The 27438-nt window shown below is 44.2% G+C and overlaps 1 protein-coding gene across 1 annotated transcript; it reads right to left on the reverse strand.

Moving 5' to 3' along the window:
- Positions 1–953: 953 nt before the first annotated feature.
- Positions 954–16695, reverse strand: LOC147724896 (forkhead box protein H1-like). Its single transcript, XM_086967082.1, has 3 exons — positions 16103–16695; positions 11051–11155; positions 954–2710 (listed from the first exon to the last, which is right to left on the reverse strand). The coding sequence occupies exons 1-3, from the start codon at positions 16568–16570 to the stop codon at positions 1559–1561; spliced, it is 1725 nt and encodes a 574-aa protein (XP_086823208.1). The 5' UTR covers positions 16571–16695; the 3' UTR covers positions 954–1558.
- Between the last annotated feature and the right edge of the window lie 10743 nt (positions 16696–27438).

Below are 27438 nucleotides of genomic sequence, written 5' to 3' on the forward strand. Positions count from 1 at the left end.
GACCATATAAAAATGAAATTACTTTAAAACGAGGAGTTCTTATTAATCGAACGTGCTCGAGTTAATCGTAAAACGGGGGAAAAGTAGTAATTTATAAAATGTAGTTTAACTGAGGTGCTTTTAACATGTACAACTTAGTCCTAACCGTGGTGGCAGTCTTCACTCACTCACTTATTTTAAAGACTCATGTTCAGGAGGTTTCATTTTTATTCCACAACTTCATCATATGTTTTATTTTACTTGAATACTATGTGTAATTTAGCTGTACTGTTCCTTTGCATAAAAAAGGTATTTAAAAAGTCTCAGAAAGTATTTCAAGTGCTGTACATGGCGACAGGGACCATTTGGAAACGACAAAGCATTTTATAAGACAATGACTTAGGAATGTTAATTCTGAACACACTTTGCATCTCTAACTACAAATACATTGCTTTTAGAAATGAAAAAAACACCTTCCTTCACCTCATGAAAGACTTTGTTATATAAAAAGATTGAAAGTAAAAAGAGGAGCAACGAGTGTCACTTGCCATGAATTCCAAAAGCAACTATCAGTGGAGCAAGTAAATGTCCTCTCTATCCAATAAACAGGGTGATGTAATTTAACTTTGCTCACAATCTCTTTTGAAAGGTTTTGGTAGCAGTTTATATTTGATAATTTCAGCCTAGGTAACACTAGTTGTTTGCACTTGCACGAACTCAAACCTGTAAAATAAATGGCCTAGAAACCCTTGGAACGCCCAATTCGAATGCTGGTCAAAAAGCTGCATTCTTTTCAGAGAAGGGTAGTTTTTTTAAATTGAATTTTAGTGTATTTTACTTGTTTTGTGTTTTTGTTTAAAATGTATTGACTACCTGTGCCACAATATAAATCAATGTTCAACTGGTCATTCAAATTCAATTTTTTTTTATAGCCAGGTCTGCCTTTGAGAACTTCATTTTGTTGAAAGGGTGGACTCAAGATTTGATCAGAACAGAATTATATAAAAACATAAAAAAGACAATATTATACAATATTTCACACGAGGTATACAGCACCACTTACACTCAATGAGCAATAATTTATGATATATGTACACTGAAACAGCTCAGGCAACATTGAGAAAGCAAACTTTGATCAGAAAGAAAAATACATGCATGTGCCCGCACACACAAAATCACTTTAAAGCATGCCACTACTTTTCTTCCAGTACCCATATCTATTAAATGGAGAGTAAAGGTAGGGTACACTAGGGCGCCAGATTTTGTAACAGTTTTCACCTCTTAGCATTATACTTTAAATGTTAACTACTGTCGGAGAGTACTACTAAGGTGGGTACAAAGAGGTACCAGCATGCATAGGGTTTTGTCGTCAATCTGGGCTCCAGTATCACGGTTTTACACTGTCTGCGAAGAAAGATCCCAGACATTGAGATTGTGCATTGCAAGCAAAAGTTGCAAAAAGGGGAAGAGGAGTAAGGGTGTTATCGATTAATCGGCTGTTCAATTGCCTTGGATTAGAGCAGAATACAACACTAAGGGCGTCTTTGTGCCTCTGTTAATCCAATCTTAAGTGTGATCATTACAGGTTCTGATTACGACTATCAACAAACTGTTGGTAGAAAAATGCTGGATGGATCACATCACCTGGGTGACTTGTCCAGACATCATAAACGCTTTTGTTGGGCGGCATCGACTGCAGCATGTTGTCCAAGTTGACTGAAAGTTGTTGCGGATGGTTCTGCTGCAAAGGGGTGGATGGTGAAGACGTCAAACTCCAGCAGGCAGGGCTGATGCACGGTACTGGCCTGTAGCTGTAGTAAGGCAAGGTTGGAAATGGAATACTAAGAGGCATGTTAGTAGGTGCCACAACATTAGGGGGCACACACTTGGTGTATGATGTGGGCAGCTCCCATGGCTGCTGTTGGCCTTTATGAAGAGAGTCAATTTGTGGAACAGCCTTGGCATCTTCAGAATCCGATCTAGACCCACTGTCGCAATCGGACTCATCGCTGGTCTCTTGCACTCTGGAGCGTTTCTTGGGTCTCCTGCACACCTTGGTTTGCATTTGCTGACTCATGCAATCCTTCTCGTCATCCGATATCGAGCTGAGGGAGATGGCAGACATGCTTGAGGCAGAAGAGAATGTCCTTCGATTATTTGGTGTACTAAAGGAAAAGCCTGGACTGGAGAGTGGTGGCAATGGATTTGATGGTGGTCTGTAAGACATGGTTTGGAATTCGTTGGAGTTCAATACATGACTGTTTCTGGGAAGACTATTCAATGGAAGACCATACTGAGTGGGTACATGAGAATATGGCACTATCGGAACATCACTTCCTTTGTTCCTGTATTGTTGAGACTCCTTAGATTGGAATGGCTTCTCCGGCCCTGAATACTTTGCATTAAAGCTCATCTCAGGCAAGTGATTAAGTAGAGACTCAATCATGAAGGGATTATTGAATTTAGCCACGTTAGTGTTCAGGTGGAAATCATTCTGCTGGAACCTTGATGTACCCAATGGAATTTGGCGTTCTTGGTTGTGGGGTGGGTCATCTCCGCAGCCATATTTCCAGCCGTTGAGGATGTAAGGTGCTAGGTCGCGGGCAAACACAGCAGCATCCTTCCGGGAAGCAGCTGTGTTCTGCAGCTTTAGCAACTCTAAGGGGATGCGGCTCACATCCACCGTCCAGAAGTTTCCTTTGGACTGTGGCTTGCCGGGATCCTTCAGCACCTATAAACATAACAAGGCATTATTGGGGGTTACGGAAATGCAACATGGTCTAGAACAGTGATAATAATGCAACTACATTCTGGGGTGATAGGTGGCCTCTTTTTTGCCTCTTCCACTGATGTTCTGGAATTGTAATCTAGGAGCCATCCACAAGCCTACATTATTCACACAAAGACCCCCTCTAATAATTAGCAGCACACCTTCTTCAAAGAACCACCTCTTGACAGTGAAGCATCTCCCAACCATTCAGTACAGTGGCCCATGCTCAGAGCCTATGGTGAACTTCTGAAGCTCATGCCCGAAGGCCCTGGTAGAAGGATGGCAGGGTTTGCAGCCATACCTGCCGACCACCGTTTGAGGCTTGTCGAGTGAGTTAGATGGAATGGCAGAGGATGGAATAAATAAGAGCTCATGTGTCAAGGGGCATGCCTCTGAGACAGAAGGCATGATACAATCTAAGCGGGATGGCGGGGCATACATAGCTGTGATGAACAAATAGGAGTTGGAAAGAGGAGGGGACAAATGTACATACACAGGGTTGGGCAGTTAGTGAAGTTTAGACCCATTGTAGAGTGTGTGTTATGGATGAACATGATAAAGAGCGTCATAAAGTGTTCATGGAATCTGAATGACATTCATATCCAGAATTCTCCAAAGTTCTTTTCTAGACAGTCACATGCACACTGTATGATGTAGGGGTTCCTAACTTATAACCTATTCTGTTATCGCAAGTTTTGAAATATAATATCTAAAAACTTTTAATGAGATTTTGACTTTTTTGTGATGTTTTGCATGCACATTTTATTCAAGCTTGAGCGTAGGTATTATGCATAGCCCTAGCAAGAGAATGAGAATGCAAAGGTGGAGCTCCACGCAGACCGTGAAGGACTACAGTGAATGGGAGGGTACTGCTCCAGGAAGTCCACGAAGGGCTGCAGAGAATGCAAGGGCAGAGCTCCATGCAGACCGCAAGGGTCTACAAAGAATGCAAGGGGAGAGCTCTGCAAAGACCACGAAGGGCTACAGAGAAAGAGAGGACAGAGCTTCATGGAGATGGCTGGAGCAGGCCAATTTAGGATCCGCCATTACATGCCCACGAAGCGCAACGTTCACGTGTTCTTGATCTGCATATTGATTGTATTGGCTATTAACTTGTAATACACGCACTTAAATTAATTTACAGATTCCTGGTCCTCGTTGTGTGGCCATATGGGCTACACGGATGTTGAACTGTCTTATGGATGCTGACTCCCCTACCCGCTCAGTCAACTAAAAGATTAATTGACTGAGAAAACAATAATCACTATCCTGGGGGCCTGCACTGTGAAGGAGAGCTAGAGGGTTTCTAAGGGATACATTGCACATAATCGAAGGCACAGAAGCTTTGGGACACAATTTTTCCACCGCTGGGAGTATATAGTATAATTTATTTTGTTTTCATTTATTCATCTGTGCTGCTAGACATTGTTATTCATTTGCTAAATACAAGGATAGTGTAGAATAAATATATAAATACGTTATAACCAGCCAGGAGCCTTTTGAACAAGCCACGGTAGGAGCCGGCAGGGTACCACTTTCCTCCAATCATGAAGCCCTAGGGAAAGCCCCAAGAGCATTAGGGCACAGGAGATGCAATCTACCATGTTGTCCAAAGAATCTTTTAAAGGCTTCATAATTCCAGTTCACGCAATGCCCACCACACTGATATAGCTAATCTCAACAATGTGCATTACTTGGACTTAATATGTATAGCAATGTTGGTTTAACAATCACTCTCAAATCATCCTAGTCCACATCTTGGCAAAGATACAGAAATGTAAAGGCCAAGGGCTCACACCCAAACACAATCTCTGTGCTAGAGGAACCTCGCACCCAAGTGGAGCGTGAAGAGTAAAAGAACTAACTGATCACTATAACCAAACACTGATAGAAATAATGGAGGATGTAGCCCCACTTCACCTCAAAAGGCACAAATACAAAATACCACACTCTTTGCATAGCCAACACTTAGATGAAGAAAGGAGGACACTAAGACGAGCTGAGAGATCAAGGAGGCATAATCCCTTGAGGACACACCAGAAACAACTGTGGGGGAGAATAAATAACTACAAACGAATCGAATGCCAGAGCAGCTCTCTTCATATACCAACTAGATAACTCCAAAAATCAGCAGGCGTAACTATTCGAAATTGTCCATCAAAAGGAACCAACAACCCCACCGTGGACATCACTTTACTGAGTCTTGTGATGCATTCTCAACCTTTCATGAAGAGAAAATAATATTTTTTTTTTAAATCTAACAATCACAATCGACATGGAAAAGAAACAGGAGTGGATTCAGAATAATCCTCGCCCCCAAGTAGAAATGTCAACCTTTGAGAAGGCTGATACTCTCAACTAGCTCACGAAATCCAAAAAGGAGTCTACCTGGAGCAAGTCCCCTAAATTAAGATGAGATCAATATCATAATGCCAAATAAATCAACCTTTAATTTCAACAACCTCATCCCCTCTGTGATCATGAAGACTTCTGCGATCATTAAGCACATTAGTCAACTAGTTTTCGCCCTCTGGACGAAGATTGTTAACTCATCACTAACTCAAGGCAACCCCAGGTTGCTTGGAGATTTAGAAGCAACTCCGATCCTCAAAGAGAAAAAACGAAGCATGCCTGAGAGACCTAAACAAGTTTCCTTCAGTCTCAAACATCTTCTCGCGAAACTATTGGAGACATTTCTACACAATCAACTACATCAGCAAATTTAACAAGCCCACTTTCTCAACAAGATTCAGACATGGATACTGCACAGAAACAGTTATCCTGCACATTATGGCGGACGCTCTTAAAATTCTAGACCAAAATTAGCCTTGCCTGCTCATTCCCCTCAACCTTTTTTCGGTGTTCAACACGGTCAATCACAGTACGATCCTAGAGCTACTGGAACACAGAATGGGGCAATCCAGAAACGTTACAAAATGTTTCACCTATTTTCTGAAAAAGCGCTCACAATGAACGGGCTGCTCACTAGCTAACAAATCCAAAGGTGAAGTGTGTAGTCCCTCAAATATTCACCATTGATCCCCCACTCTTCAACCACTATATGGAACTGTTGATGGATGTTCTCAGGTAAGGGAACCTTGTGTATCATGTCTGTGGCAATGACATGCAGCTACACTTAACGAGCATTGGCATAGTCAATAGGTCTCGCCTTTGGGACCTTATAAGTGTTTAGCCATGCAACAGTAATGTTGGTGCACCAAGGATAATGTGCTGCATAACTTAATACTTATAGTGTCCCAAAAGTGAGACCTATTGGCTATGCCAATGCTTGCTCTTTAAAGCAGATCTTGCCCACTTAAATTCCATGGTCTGCTTTAAATAAATGTTGGCATTTAGGGAATGCAAATACACTAACTGCAGGCCCTAGCAAGCTCCCGTCCATAAATTCTAACTAATCACAGGAACTCTTAAAAGGACTCCTGCGTCACAAATACTAAAGAGGCAGGAACATTTGTGAATCTCTGAAAATGGGCATTTTGTGAAGCAACCGATTACTACACCAGTAAAAGGTGAGGTCACAAACCTGTCGATATGTAAAAAGAGCACCTAGGAATCTGTGAGCACTTCATACCTTGGTCCACAGACTCTTCCAGTTAATGGACAGTAACATGTTAGAGTTCAAGGAATTTGGGGAGAAACGAGCAAACATTTGTTTGAGAATCGGTAATTGCAAAAAAATCCGAATTGCAATTTTCAAAAGTGCAAATCCGTATTTACTTCGTACTTTCATTATCAAGGTCGATTTCTTAGGATTCTCTGTTGCAATATACCAATTCTAGTTTTGCAATTCGGTGTTCATTGCAAATTGTGCATCCAATGGCATCACAATCAGGAAAAGAAGCCCCTGGATCACATTGCTGGCCAGAAAAGCCCACAGTACACAGTAGGGGTGCACAAGAGCAGGAGAAAGCACGGAAATAATGGCAAGTCAAGGGCCCGAGAGGAAAGAGGTGGGAAAAGGAAGCAAATCCTCTGACATCAAATTAGAAAATTCTTTGTGGAAAGAATGTATTGCGGGTGATGGTGATAAGTTAAATATGCCTGATGCCTCCAAAAGAAGATCTGGCAAGGAATCCAGGAGGTACAACGTCAGATAGCGAATAGAAAGTCCTTTTCTGACATATGAATTCACCTCACTCAAAGCACTATACCGTTGGCATTCAGAAATTATAAAGAACGGCCCTTGTAAATGAAGACTAAGCAGTGCCTATGCTGCGTATCTGTTCTCTGGGAATGTTTAAGCTCAGCCTGGCAATTACTGAGCTGCAGTGCATTCAGGAAAAAAAAAACGTATGTTTAAATTCCTCCTGCTGAGCTGTGACATTGTGGTGCATTATGTTAAGCGCTCTTGTGTTCTGCGCGGAGGGCTTAGCTAGCAGAGTGGCAAAGGAACTGAGCAGCGGAGCGGAAAAACTGAAAATATATACATAAAACAAACAGCAGCAGATGCCTGACAAAGCAAGGGTTGAATGTATTAAGCAGCGCGTGCAGACGCCTGTGCTATCGAAATCGCGCCATTATGCCAAATGCATAATTTCTTTTTGAATTACCACGAGAAAAACGGACATGGCATGGAGGCAATAGAATTTATGGTCCGTGTGGATTCATGTTTTCGATTCGCCATTGCTGTGTCCATTTTGGAAAAGGGTTTGGTTACAATTTGAGAAGTTTATCTACATGCTGCGTATCTGTTCTCTGGGAAAGTCAACACTCAACCTGGCAATTACTTAGATGTGGTGCATTCAGGGGGAAAAAAGCGTGTTTAAATTCCTCCTGTTGAGCTGTCACTTTGTGGTGCATTAGGTTAGCAGCAGAATGCATTGTAGCTGATGGGTAGGAAAACAAGCATGGCCGCGCGGCCGTGAAAGGCACACTGCCGCGCGGCAGTGAAAGTGATCAAGTGCGCGTGGTAGTATGCTGATTGCTGGCAAAGGAGCATTTCCCAGAGCACCTACTAAATGTCTCGGCCAGATCAACGCATGCGCTGGATCAGGCCGAGACCTAAAAAGGACCTCCTTGGAGAACATCAGAGTCAATGACCCCCTATAAAAAACCCAAACCTGGCTGACACAAAAATCATCTTACATTAAACAGCCCCCTATAAAAAACCCAAACCTGGCTGACACAAAAATCATCTCACATTAAACAGCCTAAAAGCAGAATTCTTCATTTCCTCTCCAAACAGCTTCAATCCCATTTTAAAACGGACCAACCACCTACATGCTTTCAATTGCAAACGAGCCATCATGAAATCAACAAAATCCCTCTGAATCACCCAGTATAAAAACATTAATACCCAAGCACATCCACTCGTAGTGTGGTTTACTAAAGCAACCTACTTAGAAAGGTGAAGCAGTTCATCTGGTGTCCAGATTTCAAGAACGCAGGACAATCCCCAGTCTTAGACCTGCAAATCCCTGAATCTAGGAATCAAGAACTTATCCCTTGGATGACTGGTATTCACAACACTCGCTGGAGTTGGAATAGTTAAGTGTCAGAAAGAAAATGTTTTCTTTCTCGAGTCCCCTCACTCACCAGGGTTTCCCCCATAGTGAAATGCTTCATCATTGGGGCCATCACAGTCTTTTACGGACTGAGGCGTGCTATGACTTGCGGAATTACGTGGGAGCACTGAAGTGATGGAATATGTGTAGTGCAGTGAAGTGGAGTGGGTTTAGAATTGGTTAAAACTACCTATCTAGTGGGCGACAATGATTTATTCTTGCTCCTAGAAGGTATGATTAAAAACGGGGTAGCATACTAGGGGTCCTAATTACAATGAGTTAAATGTATCTAGTAATTCGAGACAACATGTTTAGAGCATTCCCCAAGCTCTTCGTCAGGACTACACAGGGACCAGCCCTGTGTTCGCCACTCCTAGTTGTGCTCAAGTGAGGTAAAATCTTAATAATTAAAGTGCTGCAACAGGGCACAAATATGCACGTAAAAACTACATTGACCAAAACCTAGCTGCCAATTTAAGACATTTTCCAAACATACCATGGCTCAAAAGAGAAATCACAAGAGGTATCCAACCAATTAATTACTCTTATCAACAAGGAACACCTTTTAATGGAATGTCAATGTGGCTTTTGTGACGTCTACAGTATGGAAGTAGCCATTCTTAAGTTTCCAGATGACATTTAATGCATCACGGATGCCTACCTCCTGGTTGTCATCTGTGTGTCAGCAGTCTTTAATTCAACTGTTTACGACAAGTGCATACCAGTTGTGGACATTGGGTTTTGAGGCCAGATTCTGGGCTGGTTTGCATTACTTCCTATCAAATAGTCACCAAGAAGGAAAGATGGGAAAGCTCACCTCTGGCAGTACTTTGGTGTCTTGCAATGTACCCCAAGGATTAATCCTACCTCCCAGGCTTCCAAATTTATATCAGAAACCTCAGATGTCTGTACTAAAGGTAGATAGTATCCGTACATCAATAAACAGAAGACACAAGCCTTATTACACTTCTAAAAAACATCATCAATTAACATGCTCATCCTTCCTTCCTGTTCGATAAGATTAGATGTTAAAATAACTTCTTAATATTGAATCCAAAGAAAATGAGCTCCTACTCATGTCTAGATACACATTTGATCCTTCTTTCACCTAAGAGCTAGTAGTGGATGTCTTCTCCCCTTCTGTATTCTCCTTAGTTGTAATCTAAACTTCACTGTGTTCTTTAGACCACGTATCTGCAATAGAGGACTTCCAACTATCAAATTCACTTGCTTAAAAAGAACAAGCATTTACTTCCTCCTATCAATTTTGGAACTTTAGCACTGGCCCTTGTCATCTCTAAGCTTGACTGTGGCAACATCCTATGTGAACTTGTACCACAGTAATCTGTTGCCTTGCTTGAAGCAGTTCTACTCTCCACTGCTAACCTTGTAATATTTCCAAACAATGACCACTTCTCTCCTTTAAAAAAAAATTATTAGAAAAACACAATTCCTACTCATAGAAGCTAGACATATACAAATCTTTCCACAGCCCCCTATGGAAAACAGTTTTCGAAATACTCAGATGACCTGCAGCACAATGCATGTGGCAGGCTGCTAAGCTGGCAGGTGAAGTTTCCCTGGCTTGGGTGATCTGAAATTTGCAGGTTGTGCCCCCTCTGTGGACTTGAAGATGCTGAGTTCACTGTAAGAAAGACAGAACAGACTAGAAAAGCACAAACAGGTAGGGGCACATCTTTCCAGCTATGCAATAACTTTGGTATCTACACTATCGTAAAAGGCATTCCCCCATATTAGTGGTCAGAGGGCCAATCCCACTGTATCCACCTAAACAGAATACAGGTCAACAAAAAACAATTTTCCAGTGATCTACGCCCAAGCTTCGTAAAAAATTGTTAAATAAACAAAAAAATTGCAGACTCACATACCCTCTTTCTCTCATTTTGTTATCGGTTCACCTTGACCCTGTACATAGAAACAAAATGCTGACCTCAATCTGTCCTACCATGCATCTCCTGTCCTGAAGAGACGCAAACCATACAGAATTCAGAGGTCAGACTTATCCCCGAAGCTCCGCTGGCTCCCCATTCAGAAGAGATGTCAATTCACAATGCTGATCCACATCTACAAAGCCCAACACAACCTAGGACCAGCATACATCAACCACCACGTGAACTTCCACCAATCCTCCAAACACCAATGCTCCGCCTCCCTCTCCCTCCACCAAAACAGTGGAAGATGCTACTTCTCCTTCCACGCCGAGAATTAATGAAACAACCTCTCCCTTCACCTCTGCCCTCATCCTCTCGCTTGGAATTTAGGAAGGGACGTCCAACCTTGCTGTTCTCCTGAACCCTCTCGAAGCAGCAGGTTCACAGCGCCTGGATACTCTTACAGGTGATGAGCCATGCCTTAGAAGTCCTGTTTGATTGATTGACCTTCTCTAGAAGAGCACAGTGCTCAGTCTCTACAACATACACCATTCAGACAATCCTTGAACCTCTTGACATTCTTGTCCGGGGAAAGTCGAATGGAAATGTACAGAAGACCCTAATTACGGGCAATGTCTTTTTCACATCATCTGAGAGTTGCTTTTTTGTATACACCTTAGACCACATCTTCCCAATCTTGTCGTCAAGACAACCCCGTATTTCTTTAGTTACGCAAGAGCAAACCCACAAACCTTCATTTCAAGTAGTTTTTAGATGGTTACACACTGGAATTGAATAACCATAACTCTCCGGCAGCCACACTAGGGTCCCACTCTAAGGACTAGAGTCCCTCCATACATCAAACTTACTTGAGGCCCACTCACCTTCTGGAAACAGTCATTGAAGGACAGGTTGTGCCTGATGGAATCTTTCCAGCCTTGATAGTCGCCTTTAAAGAAAGGGAAGAACGTAGCGATGTCCTTCACAATCTGAAAGAATCAGAAACAACTGTCACAGCCATCTGCATAATGGACAATTGGTTGACAAGCTGTAAGAAGAGAACATGCATATGCGAAGGACTTGTTCCTGGAGACAGTTGTAGATGAGTTTTAATTGGCTAGAAAATAATGAATGATTTAGGGAGTACTTCAGTTAGCATTACTAGGCCAATTCAGGCTGCCCTCACAATCATTCACGAAATGCCACAGAAAAGTACATGGTATATTTGGTATTAAAGCATCCCACATGCAAGTGTCTTTTTCTATTTCAAAAAACAACAAAAAAAAAACAGGTTCGGCCATGGTCCGTCTTAATACATTTGTAGATATTTGTTGTTCCATAGGTAGCTCAGCTGATATTTGTTTTAGCTGAACAAGCTATTATATTCCCGCGTATCTAATGTTTGATTTTATCTCCTTAATTAAACGTGTACAGCTTTAACCAATGAGATCCCTTAGAAAATAGGAATTGGTGGGGGTGTTGTACCACGAATAGATTGACATGTTGTCATGAATGAAACATTTTTAATCCAACCCTTCTAGATCATGCTATGAAATGTGTGTGCCTTGTGTCCCTAAAATATTATAAAAGACCTGCTGTTTTGGAGGCTAGCCTGATATCTTGGGCTTTTCTCTAGAGATTCACTCCAAGTCAGTCTAGAGGCACCTCTACTTGGATCCTTATGATTATATTAATTAGTAGTTACCTACTTTATGTTTTTCTGTAATAATTTTTTTGAATAAATCCAGAAGGTTGATAACTTTAGAATTTTGTCATGCGCAGGTTTTATTTATAGCCTTGGACTAAGTCAATGAGAGACTCCGATAGTCCCATGACTGCCGGGCGACCCTCTAAATTTCTTAGAGTGTGGGCATTCCTTTAAGGGGAGTACAAATCTCATGGATCCTTTGAGGAGATGGGATTTGTCCTAACTAGAAACAAACTACTGGAAACCATTTAATTAAGGTTAACGGGGTAAATATGGTTTACAACTGAAAACCTCAAATGGCAGAAATTGTAGTGCTATGTTAACATCAGAAAGAGGACATATGCAAACCTGAAAAATATAAAACCTTTGTGATTTTCTCTTGTTTAAAAAAGTGACTAGATCAAGTAAGTTATGAAGGTGCACTCTTCTTTATATTTTGTAGCAGCTGGTTATATTGTGCTGTACATAAAGAGATACAATTTAAAGAGTTAGATATGAAACAGAATTGTTATTTAAATTTTGTAGACACTGTTTCAATATCGCCCTAACCGCATGCCGTGGAAGGACTAAAGGATTTTTTGTGCCAGTTTGGATGGTTGTGATCGCTAGCAAGGGTGCATCATCAGCAAGCAATGAAGAAGTGTCTCAGCACTTTCGCCTAGAGCAATCAGTATCCGAGCGCATTTGTTTTGAGCTTCAGTTCACAAACATACAGGGTTTGAAAGGACAACACTACAATGGGCGGTGTTTACAACATGTCTTGCCTCTGACCTCCTGTGTCCCTTCACCTTTTTGCCTCAGCCGCCTCCTGCCGTTTGCCCGCGCTCTCTCAATATGCTGCTCCCGCCTCCACCCTTCCCCCACCTGCCAACATTGGGAAAGCAAAGAGGGCAATAGTTTAAAAAAAAAAAAAAAAGTTGTGGGGAATTTATTTTCCCCATTGATTTGCATTGAAATGGGAGCAATTTCAGGCGGGAGAAACTAAATTAAAAAGACAGTTCTGTGCTTTAAAGAATGTGGTCTCCCGCATGAATCGGGTCTGTTGGCATGGATACTCACCTCAAATTCTCATACCTTTCTTTCTCCATCTCTTGTCACCCCCACCTCCAAATTTCTTTTATTCAGTGCTGCTTCAATTTTCGCCATCTCCCCTTCGTGTCCTTACAATCCCTCTTTTCCATTTCTCCCTCTTTAGGCTCTCGCCCACCCATATCACAGTCTTCATTGGTCTCACTCTCACCTCCTGAACTTGCTTGGATTATATTGCAAAACGTATACAGAGTTTACTACCACTATGGGGGGCGCTGAAGCGTTTGTCTACAAAGGTGGCAGGCTCCACTGTGGAGGGTGTGGGGTTGTTCTTACTTTTGATGCTACGTGCGTAGTGTTTCCATGTCTTGCGTGATGACCAGTCGAGGTGGTGAAGACAAGTAGACTGTCCACTCGCTTCAAAAAGCTGAAAAGACCACATGCTAAAGGCTGTTGCAAGGACATCCTTTCTGTGTGAGGAACCCTGCCTAGACAGGGGTGCTGCTGCTGCTGCCTATGGTGGCTGCCTTTGGTGGCAGCCTTCTCCTCTGAGGTCAATAGAGGTCACCCATCTTTAAGAACTCAAGAGTCTTGCTGGTAAACCTTTGGTTTGTGTGTGGATTGTCCAAGGTGCCCTACCCTGTTCACCATCCGCTCATCTTCCCGAGTCTGATCACCAGATCCAAGACTAATCGAGGAAACCATCCATGAGCTACAGAAAATGAGGCTAGCCGTTTGGGTGATGGATAATCTAGGTCCTGATGTGGCTCCCACATACGGCATGGTTTGTCAGCATCCCTGAGCTGGGTTTCCCAGTAGCTCTGGAACCTTAACTGAACAAGCATTAGCATAGCCAATAGGTCTCCCTTTTGCGACCTTATAAGTATTTAGTTATGCAGCACAATATCCTTGGTGCAACATCAACTGTTGCACGGCTAAACACTTATAAGATCCCAAAGGCGAGACCTATTGACTATACCAATGCTTGTTACACTTGTTAACACTATCTAGGCATTGGTTACACCTCATTTGTTCCAGTTTAACACTCAAATATAGCACCAAACAACTGGAAAGGTGACCAGTCAAGCTTTGGAAAGGGCCTTCTGGGTCAAGCGATGGGTAAGTCCAGGAGCCTCGATGTAGCAGGAAGCAATCAACAATTTCAGGGAGCTCAAAGCAGGCGGGATGGGTAAACCAGGTTTGAACAGAGTGTGTAAAATGTGTTATTGTGTTGTGCAACTCACACCCACAGCTAATAAGTCCTAAACAAGGAAGAACTTTCCAAATTCCTAGAACTAGGAAGCATATCGCAGTGGTGATTTTAGATATAGCAAGGTATAAACTCATGCACCGTGTAAATATATATGTTCCATTTAACTTGCATCTTTGGGTGACCTCACAAATATTTCGCAATGGACCAATTCACTCGGAGCTAAATCAAAATTGGGCTGACCTTGCAAGCATGCACCTGCAACCTGATTCGCTCTCAAAATACTCAATGCAGTTCCCTCAGAATTAGTGCACGATTCTACCTTGGCGCTCTGTATTAGTTCGGTACACAGTGTTGCAACCACATCTAGAACATGATTAATTCCCTACACTCTCCGATTCATCTATGTTACAAGTAATTGTCTGCATTTCATTTATTATTGTTTGCATGGGCAATACATTTTAATATGCAATAACAGATTAAGTGAATCCATGGAAACAATAATTCTCAAAGACATTTCTAGAGCACACTTGTCCTTTTGAGGTAATTGTTGTTCCCTTACAGATTTCCACATCTAACACTGAAAATGAGCAACTTCCTAAACCCGATGTACTATACCTTGAACTTATCAATGTAATGCACACTAACCTCGGATTGAAATAAACAAGTGGCAGTGTTATTTTTAGTGGATTTCCAGAGACATCATTTACACTTCGGCAGACCGAAAAATTCTCCCAAAAATAGTTTGAAGCATATAGTATGACCTGTACATATTTGTAGAATGTTAAGGAGCTATAACATACCAACTGACCGGAACTGTAATGTACCATCATCATTACACTGCAACGGAACAAATTAATTTTTTGAGCATCAACCCGACAAAATGTTAATTTGTACCGCTCCCGCACTAGAGTCCAATACTAAACCAAACACATTATCACCTGCAGGTATACCCTGCATCCAACAGCACATTAATAAACACCCCTATCCGAACAAGACGACATAACAACCTCCAGTAAACGAGAAATCCTAGAAAAGCGCTGAAACGGTGCCCAGCCTCAGAAAGAGCCATGTATGTAGCAGAAGCAAAATTACTTAGCTAGGCAAACTGAAAAACTAGCAAAATGTTTCCCTCCACTAATTAACTAGCTTTAACGCCGACTTTCATGAAGGGAACAGCTTACAGAACATTATATCTACAATACAGTAAGAGCTTTTTAATATGGATAATTGGATAGTGGAAATGCTTTTACAATAAACGTCAGATGTCTGGCCACAATCATGGACAACTAATGCCCCCGACATTACTGAAGAAGTCTCTAATTAAAACCCCTATTGTCATTTTGATGCACCTATAATGCCTGATAGGAGGCCGGGGCTTTTGTTAGGTCTGTGGAAAAGCCAGACGAAGCATTGAAGCGTTAACGGGTGTGCTCTTTTGTGGCATAAACCACAGCCAGGTACAGAGAATGCATCGCCCATTGTATAAAGGGATACTGATTCAATTACCGTATTGTGCTGCTCTTATGGGACAGCAGAGTCCTCCAAAAGAAGATAGTGACATGTTTGCTGCAAAGAAAACAGCAGGACTTGGGGAAGAAAATATGTAGCATCAAAGATAAGAAACAGATTATAAACGGGCCCAATGCTTAAACAACTGCACGCCCCTCATGCTGAAAGTTTTTTTTAAAACCTGCATTGGCCGGCGACGCTAGGCCACCAAAAGCATGTGGCAGCACTTCAAAACCCAGATACTAAATGTCTCGCAAATTCAGCGCATGCGCTGGCTCAGCGAGACCTAAAAAAGGCACGGCTCATGTATTTAGACTAGAAAAATCCCCACAGCTGTGAATCCACTTCAGTACTGAAAATGTTGAATCAATTAGTAAGTGAAGGTATCATGGTCACAGCCTGGTTATTGCATTGCGCACACCAATAAAATATATGCAGTGGATTCTTAATGGCTTCCAGAGAGGATGGTTCTCTTACCTGGGACAGCTTCAGCTTTTTCTCCGGGGAATTCTGGATCACCAGGGCGATCATGGCCAAGTAGGTATATGGTGGCTTGGCGTGTCGCTGGTAGTTTTTTTTCCTCTTACTTTTATTGCCATTGATTTCTTCTTCTAGAAGATCGGCTTGCTTTCCTTCCCTTTCACTAGAGGGACATATCTCAGCGGGCATGTCATTCCTAGAATGTAGAGTGAGCTTTTCCATGGGTTTGTAGTCTGGTGCCTTCTCCGTGGTGCACGTCTCATGCTGTATCGAGGGAGCTGGATAGCCGGCCCCTGGGTTGAAGAAGGGATATCCGTAATACAGTGGGTTGTACATGTCAGAAGCTGGGCGTGGGGCTGTTCTATACTGCTGCAGGGCACTCAGTTCACTGAGGTTCTGGTAAAGATGCCTCTGATGCTCAGTTGTAGCAGCAGATCCTAGGGTAGGGATGGCAGGATCTCTCATATTGATAAAATCGATAGGTCCCGTTAAGTTGATCGAAGAGACCTACCACCGATCAAATCACAACCAGAAGTCAACGGAGAGGGACAACTGTGATGAAAGGCACTCGCGTCTCAGCCGGATCGTTCCTGCAAGTGATCAAGTGAAATAGAGACCATTAAAATTGTACAAGAGGTGAGAGGCTACCAACAGGAGAGGTGAGAGGCTACCAACAGGCGAGGACAGAGACAACGGGACAGCAGGGGATGGGGTAGATGCGGGACACAGCACAGTTGAGAAAGTAACAGTGATCATTTGTAAAATTGAAAGAAAAAAAAAAAGTTTTGGCAAATCCTCACTAGTCATTTCTAATGCAAAAAAATGTTATGTTGATCTAAAATTTCAGCAATACCTCAGAGACACACAACTGTATTTGAAGGTCTCCTCTGCTCCACCGACTCAGCACTTAAACGCTGCTATCAACTCATTCAGATCTGGATGTCCAGGACCTCCATCTTAAATTCCCTCCCGCCAAGCCCCCCAAAACATAAATAGAGTTTCTGCTGCTCACAAGAATAACGAGCAACAACTAGTACAACCCTGGATTCACCCTAGATGGATTCAAACCCCAACTTTCACCCAATTCCCTTGGGATCACCCCGACTCCAAACTCACCCTCAAGGAACAGATCGCCAAGAATACTAAAACTGCCCATTAAGCGCTCTCTCTACTGAAGAAAGTGAAAACATTCCTCCCAGAAATCAACTTCAGTCCTGCCATTTCCATGGACGGTGGCAATGCCATGCCCCGTGGTCTCCAAGGCACCACTCGGACTCCCCAGTAACGGCGCCCTACACGCCACAGCACACTGTGTCAAGTATCTGAAAAACATGATCACTTCACCCCATCATGATGCAGCTCCATGGGCTCCTCTTGCCACCGCAACACCTTCAAAATCACATGGACTCCAGTTTCTCTCACACCATTCAGAATCCTACACAACCAACTTAAGTACAGTAGATTTGTATGGCTTGCAACGGTCTCAGTAATGGTTGGCTGCGGTTTCATTTTGTTCTTCTCAAATGCTGATGAGAAGTTTTGCCGAACGGTTTTTGATTGGATGAATGAGGCACATTTCATTGTAATAACAGAAACGGGATCCAGCGGGAACACGCGCCTTGGCCATACACTTGGCCATCTTGGTTAGTAGACTAAGTTGCCAATCATGACCAGTCAGGGTGATAACTGTCAGCACAGTAAGTAAAACATTTTTTGTAAATTGGAAGCCAGTATAGGGAAAGTTTGTGGACAGTTTCTAAGTGTTATCCCTTTATCAGTAGAGCAGTCAAGACTTAGCTCAGTGAAATGTTCCCAGCAGGAGGTACTTTATCCCTTCTATTAAGCTTTGGTGGCATCAACTGTTGTGATGTCATTAGGATCAAGGTCCTCTGGTATCACTTCAGTCAAAGTTCATATGATGTCACTTCCTGTGTTGTCATTGAGTTCAAACGGTGGCTGCTGTCAATTCCGTTATCCTCTCCATTTTGGTGAATTGATGTCAGTGGCGGACCAGTACTAATGTAATACACAGAGGTCAGACTGCTGAAAGTCAGTTGCAAGTAGCTTCTATAGTCAGGTAATAAAGTAAGTCGGAAGCCCCAGAATTATTGCTGTCAAAGGGTCCCTATACCATGTCTGACACTGTTGGCTCACGTTGGCTTCTTAGTCGACTGCACCAGGAATACTGGGAAATTAGACTAATATTTACAACGCTGAAGGCGCCCACAGACTGGTCGGGTACATTTAACAGAGATACATAAACATGCTCACTGTATTTTATTTTATTTTGAAGGTTTTATATAGCGCGAACAAGACTCTTGCAAGTAACAGAGCGCTTTACAAGTCAAATGTAAGAGAGAAAACAAAAGTAGCAAAAACAGAGTTACATAACTTTTATACAAGTACAGTCAACTATCTTGGTTGATCAAATGCCCGATATTGAGCACAGAGACCACGATGGGTGTAATATACAGCAGGTTAGCAGAACTGCCAGAGTTTGCTGTGAATTGCGCCAATTTACAAAGTAAACTTTCTAAGGTCATCTAAGAGGTCACATTCTTCCCTATCTGCAGGGTACCAGTTTTCTCAGTTCAAGGGAAACTATTCGCATATTAGTGCATTCTGAGAGTTGTAGTCCTTTTTCCCCTTAATTTGAACAGATTGAAATAAAACACCGAATCACAATAGCTTTTAAAATGAAAGCCCAGAATTGGAAACAAGGTGCAATTTTAACACGGGATCCTCTAGCAAAGCGTTGTGTAGGAGGGTTTGTGTGTGAGATGCTGGGTACAACAGCTCATAACTACACTGGGGGCTGTCCCCTGAACATCTACAAGGGCGCGGTCCATGCCAGCTTTTCGGGAGAACCTTCAGCTATCTACAGGAATGTAGGTAAATTAATGTCACGAAAGTAGCCTGAAAATACGGCTGTGTGTCTCTCCTGGACCACGCTTGGGCACCTGCCGGTAACAAGAGGCGGCCTCTGGAAGACCCTCCGCCCGCCTTCAAGCCCCAGCCCGACGGGTCCGTCCTGATGGACGTTCAGAGGACAGCAGCGCCTCTGTACGAACGGAACTCTTCTTTAATGGTGTGTGCCAGCTGCCCTCAGTCCAGCCAGATGCTCTAGGGGGCGGATAAAACTAAGACGTGGGGGGATACCAGCCAAGCCAACATTTGGGGTAGAGAAGAGAAGACATAAAAAAAATAATATAAAAAAGGGACCACCACATCATTAACAATTTTCAAGATTTACAGCGAATGAGGGAGGGCTCTATACGAAAGAAAGAAAGACATTTAAAATAATACCACGGGGGGGGGGGGGGGGGGGGAGGTGGAGGGGGTTGACTTCAACCTATAGTTAGTTAAAATAAAACTTTTTTGCTGAAATACCAGCAGACTTCCATTAAAATTGGGAGTTTTGGCACATATTACAGGCTGCCACCTTGTCTCTGGACTTTTATTTGATAGCCTGTTGCATTCTGGTTGTTGTAGTCTAGGTTTCCTTCAGTGGACCCAGTCCACTCAACCCACCTGGTCATGATTTGTAAGAGAAGCGCCTCGGACTGTAAACACGTGCCTCGTGTCACGGAGCCAGGCGGTACTTACTTAGGCAGTGCCTCGTGAATTACCACGAAGATAAACAAGAAAACAGCAACGAAGGTGCAATGCCCCAAAACGTAAAGAAATTAAAACAATGGGTTGCAATAAGACAACCAGTCACAATCCCCTTCACAACTACAACCAGGACATGGAGTTTAAACAAGCATTGGCCTCCGGGCAGTGCCCTCTTAAGGATTGTGGGAGCACTGGGCAAGACATATTTTGGGGTTTCGCTGTACGTAAAAAAAATGCATTTTACAACACAATTACTGCTAACTCAAGCCTTCAGGGTGCCAATCTAAACTAAACGTTATGTTAAACAGGCTCACCCCAAATTTTGGAATTCTGTATTGCGACCCCCAACATGCTTAAATTGACACCGGGTTGATAGTCACAGGGAGAGAGGGGTTTAAATAGAGAGAGGGTTCACTTTCCTAGGGACCCTCTTGGAAGGTCGGGCCCGGGACCTTTGCCTACTTTGCCCAGGCCTTACAACGTCTTGGCCTCCGGGTAACACAAACAGCAGAGCTCAGGTATATTACAAGGCCTTTATTGCGCCAAGTTTAACATCTTCTGCCTGTAAAAAGTTTTAAAACCTCCACTTACCATCGCCAGGGAACAGCCTTCAATCTCCTCTCTCTGCAGTCCACCTGTCTCGAAGAAGCCAGGTTCGTGACGTAGTAATGAGCCAATGGGAGAGCTAGTAAGGCTCCCAGGATGGGGCGTGCGGTCCGGCCCACGGCCTGTGGAATGATCGAGACTACATGTCCCATAATGCCTTCGAAATGCTTCATCATTAGGAAGTACGGCCATCCTTAGCCCCGCTATGTTGGTTACCGCTTCTGGCTGTCAACGGGGTTGACATGTTTCCAGTACAAATCCGTGTAGTTTGGTATTTTAGTGAAATTGGCTCCGTCCAAGAAAATCTGGACTGCAACTCCCAGACCGCACTGAAATCTTAAATAACAGTCAAATATGGGAACGTGTGAGCGCCCGTGATAAGTGTCTCCTCCCATAGCTTTGTATCTGGTCTTACCTCCTGACAGTGCTGTTAGTCCAGCCCAGGGGTACTCGCAAACATTCTCTCAGGGGCCACAAAGTATGGTCTGTGGTGTGCCCGAGGGCTGATGCCAGCAGGGTGGGAGAGAGTCTTTGCGAGGAACAGGCTCAGGTGGGCAAAGGGGAAACCCGAAAACCTGGGGTGAATCCTGGCTTTCCTATTTGACCAAATTGTGTGATCCTAGGCAGCTGTTTTATTTCACTTTGCCTCCTTTTTCTTAACTATCACATATAAGAGTACCTCAAAATACTCCAATTCTGGATGTACGCTCTATAAACCATTCTCATGTGTTTGATTTAATAAACTATAACGTTAATCATGTATAACAACTAAGGCCACCCAGGGGGGTCCATATGACCTTTGACGATTTACGGACTTGCCTCATGTGAAGGTCAGGAGGGCCGCGAGCGGCCCCCGGGCTGTACTTTGAGTATCAATGGTCCAGTCCTAGTTTTTCAGCTAATAACACCAAGCATGCTGGGATCTGTAGTCCAATTCGTTTATAATGTGCTCAGCACGTGAGACTTCCCAGCATGCACCCTGTTGCTAGCTGGAAAACCGTCTCTGGCTGTAAGTCAGGCCCTGACATGGACTCACTCGACAGCAGCTAGGCCTGAGCCTTTCAATCCAGGTTTGTTCCTGGACTAGAGAAACGTATTCAAGGGAGGGGAGAGCGGGGATTCAGAGAGAGGCCATCAGAAATGTGTGTATGAAAATATAAAAAGTAATAAAAATGGGCCACTTAACGCTTTTGTCCCGTACCTATGACTTGAAATCTGAAAGTGCTCGTGCTGGTGGCATAAATGCCCAGTCTGGCTGAAGGGTCACACGCCACCAGGGGTTCAGATGGCAGCTATAGAATGAGCTCCCAGATGTTGGCTGCATCTGCATTTATTTCAGAGGTTTAAAAGCTAAATGACCAGTTCTAGGATCTTGCCTCAGTAGCTTATCCAGTTCAGGTTTCTCATATTCCAATCTGTGGCTTGTAGTTCAGTGCACCCAATGTAACATCAGGACTATGAGTCCCAGAATGCAATGCAAAAACCTGGAGTGGGCAAGCTATTTCTGCATGGAACGGTGACACTTGAGAGCTCTGCCAAATGGTGCCCTCAAGGGCGGAATCTCGCGGATTTTTTTTTAATTATAACTCCGCAGAATTCCGTGGAGTGAAACTCCGTGAGCAACGCCCATCCCTAGGAATAATGTATATAAACAATGTTAACAAATAGCGTAACACACACACACTTGATAGTGTTGAATTGTACTTTGAAATTAGATTTTAAAAAGATCAACTGTGTAGTCTCATAAGGATGTTCATAACATGTTTTTAAAAATCACTTCAGCTCAGTTCAAAACTTTATTGTTTAGTTAATAAAAATCATTACAGTTGGCTAATATCTGATTAAAAAATCACCCAAAAAATTAAAAGTGCGATATGCAGATAGCCAGTATGCGTAATTGATCAAAACCATTACAATTGAGGAAAATCAGATAAAAACAACTAAAACATTGAACGTGTGGTATACTAATAACCAATGTACAAATACTAAAAGTAATGTAGTCTTCCCCAGAGGCTAAGTTCTACTGTGCATCCTGTCTTGTCATACTAGATATCGGCCAGTAGGGATTAACGTGCATTACACCCTTTGGCTGCCGGCCACAGAATCACCAGCTACGTCTTGTCCTTCCGAGCTTGGCCAGCATATGTTGTTATTAGGTTCTGCTCTTGGTTTCGGCTCGGTGCTGCCGCAATGGTTTGGGGGCGCTGTTGTCTAAGGGGCAAATTTACAAGCCTCCCTGCAATACTTTTGTGCCGTCGTTCCGTCCTCTAGAGAAGTAAGTCACGTTGTAAAGCCCTACGGCACATTATACCTGCGTCAGGTATAATGTATGCAGGGTGGGCGTTCACATGCAAGAAAGCCTAGTAAAAGTGACGCAGTGAAATCTACATGATTTCACTGCACCACTTCTACGACGCCACTGAGTCAAAACCTTATGTCTGCTTGAAGTAGGTGTAAGGAGTGACGCAGCAAAATTGGCATAGGCCTTCCTGAGCATTGCTGGTCTTGTGTCAACAGATGCATGACGCATCTGTCAATCCTTGTGCGTGATGCGACGCATCCATGGTGGCGCAAGGGTTTTTTGTGTGACGCAAGTAAGCAGACGCTTCTCTGCTATGATGCAGAGATGTGTCAGTTTCTTGTGAATATGCCCCCAAGTATTTTGACTAATTTGGCACATTTCACCAGCGCCCAGAGAGCAACGCTCTTGAAGCAGATAGAAGATGCTTCCTGGCACGTGCGTGCCCCAAAAGCCAGTAAGACCAGTTTGAGCAGTAGTCTCCATTGGTGAACTAGGGTTGGACGCCTGCAGTCCCTTTTTCGGTTGAGCTGAGCCAGTGCTCGTGGTCATAGCTCAGCACCCTTGAGTACTAATTCTCTAGGACAGGTATCGCTGGAAAGGGAAGGATCTCTATTGCCATGCCCCCATCCCAATTACAGGGCATACTGTCTTTCAGCTTCCCACAGGAGTTGGATAGGGGCCAACAGGGCACAGTCTAAAAACAATAATCGGTTGGGGCTGCCCACTATGGGCATAGCCATGCCCGCACCCCAAAAAATGTGCTGCCAGTGGTTACACCCAATTCCCCCCCCAGGGAAGGCAGCAAGCCCTCTGGACACCAGGGAATTTGTTAAAAAAATATAGGGATGGGGCTGCCCAACATGCCCCTACCCCAACATCAAGGCAGTCTTTCTGCCCTCTGGGTGGTGGATGAGGTTGATTACCCCCTAACCTGTCCCTCCCCACCCCCACCCCGGGGGACAGAAACCCAGCAGACACCAGGGACTGCATTTATGCAGTATATTGTTTTTGGGTTGGGGGGCATGGTCCAGTGCTCTTACACACTCCATGGCCCAAAAGACTTTCTGCCTCCTACGGGGTAAATAGGGGTATTCACCCCCATCACCCGGGGGGCGGGGGGGGGAAGGGGGCAGATAGCCCACCAAACACCAGTGATTTCAAAACAGCCAAATAATCAAAAGGAGGGGCCGACCTACTGTGGCATCGAGCCATACCCCCAACCTAGAAGGGGCAATAGTGTCTTTCTGCCCCCCCCCCAGGTTGCAGATAGGAGGTTTGCCCCAATTAGGTAGAATGCCCCAAGTCCCCCTCCTGAAGGGGTAGAAAGTCCACATGGCCCCAGGAATTTTGCCTTTTGGTAAAAATAAAGTGATGTGGGTATTGCATGCTGGCACGGGCACTGGTCATGCCCCGGCACCCCAACAGGGACAAACCAGTATATAGCCCCCCCTCCGGGCACATAGGAGGTTTGCCCCAAATTTGCCTGGGGTGGGAGGGGTAGAAAGCGCCCATTGTATGGCAGGAAAATATTTTTTTAATAAAATAATGGGGTGGGTCTGGCCCATCAGGTTCCAACCTCACCCCTAAACCCGCAACAGTCTTTCAGCTCTCCTGCAGACTAAAAAATGACATCCCAGTGTCAAGCAAGAGGACGATTCTTTTGGGTGCTGCTTTTACATGTGGGCCAGGAGAGTGTGACTAACTCCCAGCACCCTCCCACTTGCAAAGTTGAATGGCTGCACTTTCTGGATTCTAAAAACTAGACACCTGTGGAAGTACAAGGTGGTGTGCTTCACATGGATCTCATCACATTTTCTTACAATACCTTGCAAACCCTCAAACTTGCACAAAGCCACACATTATCCTCACATTTCTATGAAAAAAAACGACTGAAATCTGCAGGGACCCACACATTTCCTACTATCCAGCATTCCTGCAGGTCTCCTGATAAAAACAGTACCTCACTTGTGTGGGTGTGCCAAGAGGCCTTGACAAAAAAGGCCCTAAAGCGCTATGTGGTGAGATCAGTGACAGGGGTAGCTGTGGGAGTCTCCTTGCCAGGGTTTGATCAGTTCCTGTTCCGGGCACGAGGCCCAGCCACACAAGTGGCTCCATGTTTTTATTGGCACAAGTGGGGTAACGCTGGGTGCTAGCAATATTGTGGACCCCTGCTGATTATGGAAGTTTCCATTGCAGAAATGTAAGTAAAATGTGTGATTTCAGGCAAAGTTTGAAGTTTGCAGGGTATTGTGGGAGTGAAAACCTCATGAGAAGGCACATCACCCTGGAATCCTCTGGTTGTCTGGTTTTCAAAAATGTCTGTGGTTCATAGGTTTGCATGGGTGGCGCCACAGCACGGCCTCAAATACTGCAGCTATCCCTATTGCTTATATATCAATGTAGCTCTTTAGTGCCTTTTGTGTTGTGGTCTCTTGGCCCACCCACACAAGTGAGGGATTGTTCTTATCAGGCAACATGTCGGAACTCAGGATGGTAGAAAAGGTGCAGCTCCCCACAGATTACAGAACTTTCTGACACAGAAATGTGAGAAAAATGTATGTGTTTTCACCAATATTGGATGTTTGCAAGGGCTTCTGGGTAAAATTAGCTAGCGAGAGCCACACAAGTCACACACCCCTGGAATTCCCTTGTTATGTAGTTCTAAAACATGTGCAAGTTTGTTATGTTTTTATTTATTCATATTCACATATAAGAGGTATGTACATCAGAAAACAGCCAACGCATTTTGTCCAGGACATTGGACTTCTTCAGGGCAAGATCAAAACGATGTACAGGATGATGATGCCTCAGATTCACCCATCCAAATGTAGGAGCAATTTGTGGTCTTGTTGCGTCTTACTAACCTAGTTCTAAGTAAAAGACACGTTCAGTGAGGGATAATATGACATGGGTAGTCAGAGTGAGTCTACTCCTGACTCTTGCCCTCAAGAAGTCCAATGTTCTGGGGCGACTATCTCCACAGAGAACTCACCGGGGGATTTGGGGATTTCATCGTTCAAAGTGCAGTCAGCGCTAACATCCTTACTAGCTGCTGGTCCCCCCCGCAGCCGCGACCGGAACCCCACGCAGCCGCCGAGCGGGGGGACTACAACCCCCACAAACCTTTGCCTCTTTTGCTCTGCCCCTTCCCGCCCACTGACGCGCACAGAAGGCGCAGAAAAAGACAGAGCCCCATCTTGGGAGCGGGCGACTATCTCCACAGAGAACTCACCGGGGGATTTGGGGATTTCATCACTCAAAGCGCAGTCGACGCTAACATCCTTACTGGCTGCTGGTCCCCCCCGCCGCCGCGACCGGAACGCCACGCGCCCGCCGAGCGGGGGGACTACAACCCCCACAAACCTTTGCCTCTTTTGCTCCGCCCCTTCCCGTCCACTGACGCGCCCGGAAGGCGCAGAAAAAGACAGAGCCCCTTCCGCGTCGCGGGACGCGCTCTGGTGGCGCCGGGCTAAGCCCGAGCAAAGGGCGGGCCCTCTGTGGCCCTCAGAGGACGGGACGGGGCCACCCCCCTTGGCTCTTCGTTAAGAGGAGGTAAAGAAAGACATTTGCTTCCTTTTTGTTTTCCGCTTATTGACTTTGCCTTTCTCCAAGGACATTTTCCCTTCCGATGCGTATGATTTGTCGATAACTATTCTGTTACACCCAAATCACACTATGACTCGCAAGGGGGATAAAATCAACAGCACAACATTGTCCATTGCTAGAGAAGTCGATAAAGGCGTATCTCCCCAGCCCACACAAACAGTAGACACAGAGCACGCTTTTGCGTGGTTAGATGACTTAAACACCCTGTGTAAAACTAAACATGTTTTAGTGGAATTACCGCTTCCTGCCGAAAGCTCCTGTGTATTACATGATACTGTTAGCCCCTGCAACCCCTCCCATCATCCAAAAAAGCCAACATTGAAAACACCCAAAGGATTGTATCTCCCCAGTTCTCATCTGTTAAAAGAAAACGTAGTGGGGTTAATCACATTGGGAACCAATCAAAATTCCAAAAATTGTGCTCAAGCCCCACAGTTCCAGTCAGCAATTCTTCTACAACTCCTGAAGCTGCCAAGAAATTAGTCGTTCCAGCGTCTCCTACACAGCTGGATCTATTATCCCTTATTGAACAACTGGTCAGCTCTATTATATCACCACTAATAGAAAAAATAAACATACTAGGGGATAGGCTGACTGGAATGGAGGAAACCATCAAGTCGAACTTGCTAGCCAATAAATGCTTTAAACACATAATTTTTCCCACCCACCTACTACTCCCAAAGACCCCAAGCCAATTACGCAAGACAAAAATGCTCCAACCCAATCAATAGTCCAGCCTGCAAAACTTTTTTTAAACCCGTTTTGCCGCAGATTACTGCTCCTAGAGCACAGTATAATAAAGTTACCCCTATCCAACTCCCACCAGAGGCAGCTCCTTTTGTATGTGTCCTCACGGGAGTACCATCAATTACACCTGGGAAAACCGAGAGACAACATGATCTGCTGAACAAGGTTAAATTTTGGCTGGCAAAAAACAGACCCCTGCCACCTAACCTTGAGGGTACAATACTGAGTGTCAGAAGGGTGGGTTGGCTGGGTTCCCTCCCAAAAGAAATTGATGGGGACCTAGTACTCGTTAGATTTAGGCAGAGACACATTGTCCCATACCTGCGTACCTGTGCACCCCAAGTGGGAAACGGCCCAATCTCCGTCTGGGATTTGCATGATTTTTACCCTAGAAAGCCGTGCATCCCCACATCTAGCCTAAAGGTAGGCTGCAACATGTTAATGGGCAGAGGACTCC

The sequence above is a fragment of the Lissotriton vulgaris genome, chromosome 4_1, assembly GCF_964263255.1.
Source record: "Lissotriton vulgaris chromosome 4_1, aLisVul1.2, whole genome shotgun sequence".
In the NCBI taxonomy this organism is placed as follows: Eukaryota; Metazoa; Chordata; class Amphibia; order Caudata; family Salamandridae; genus Lissotriton; species Lissotriton vulgaris.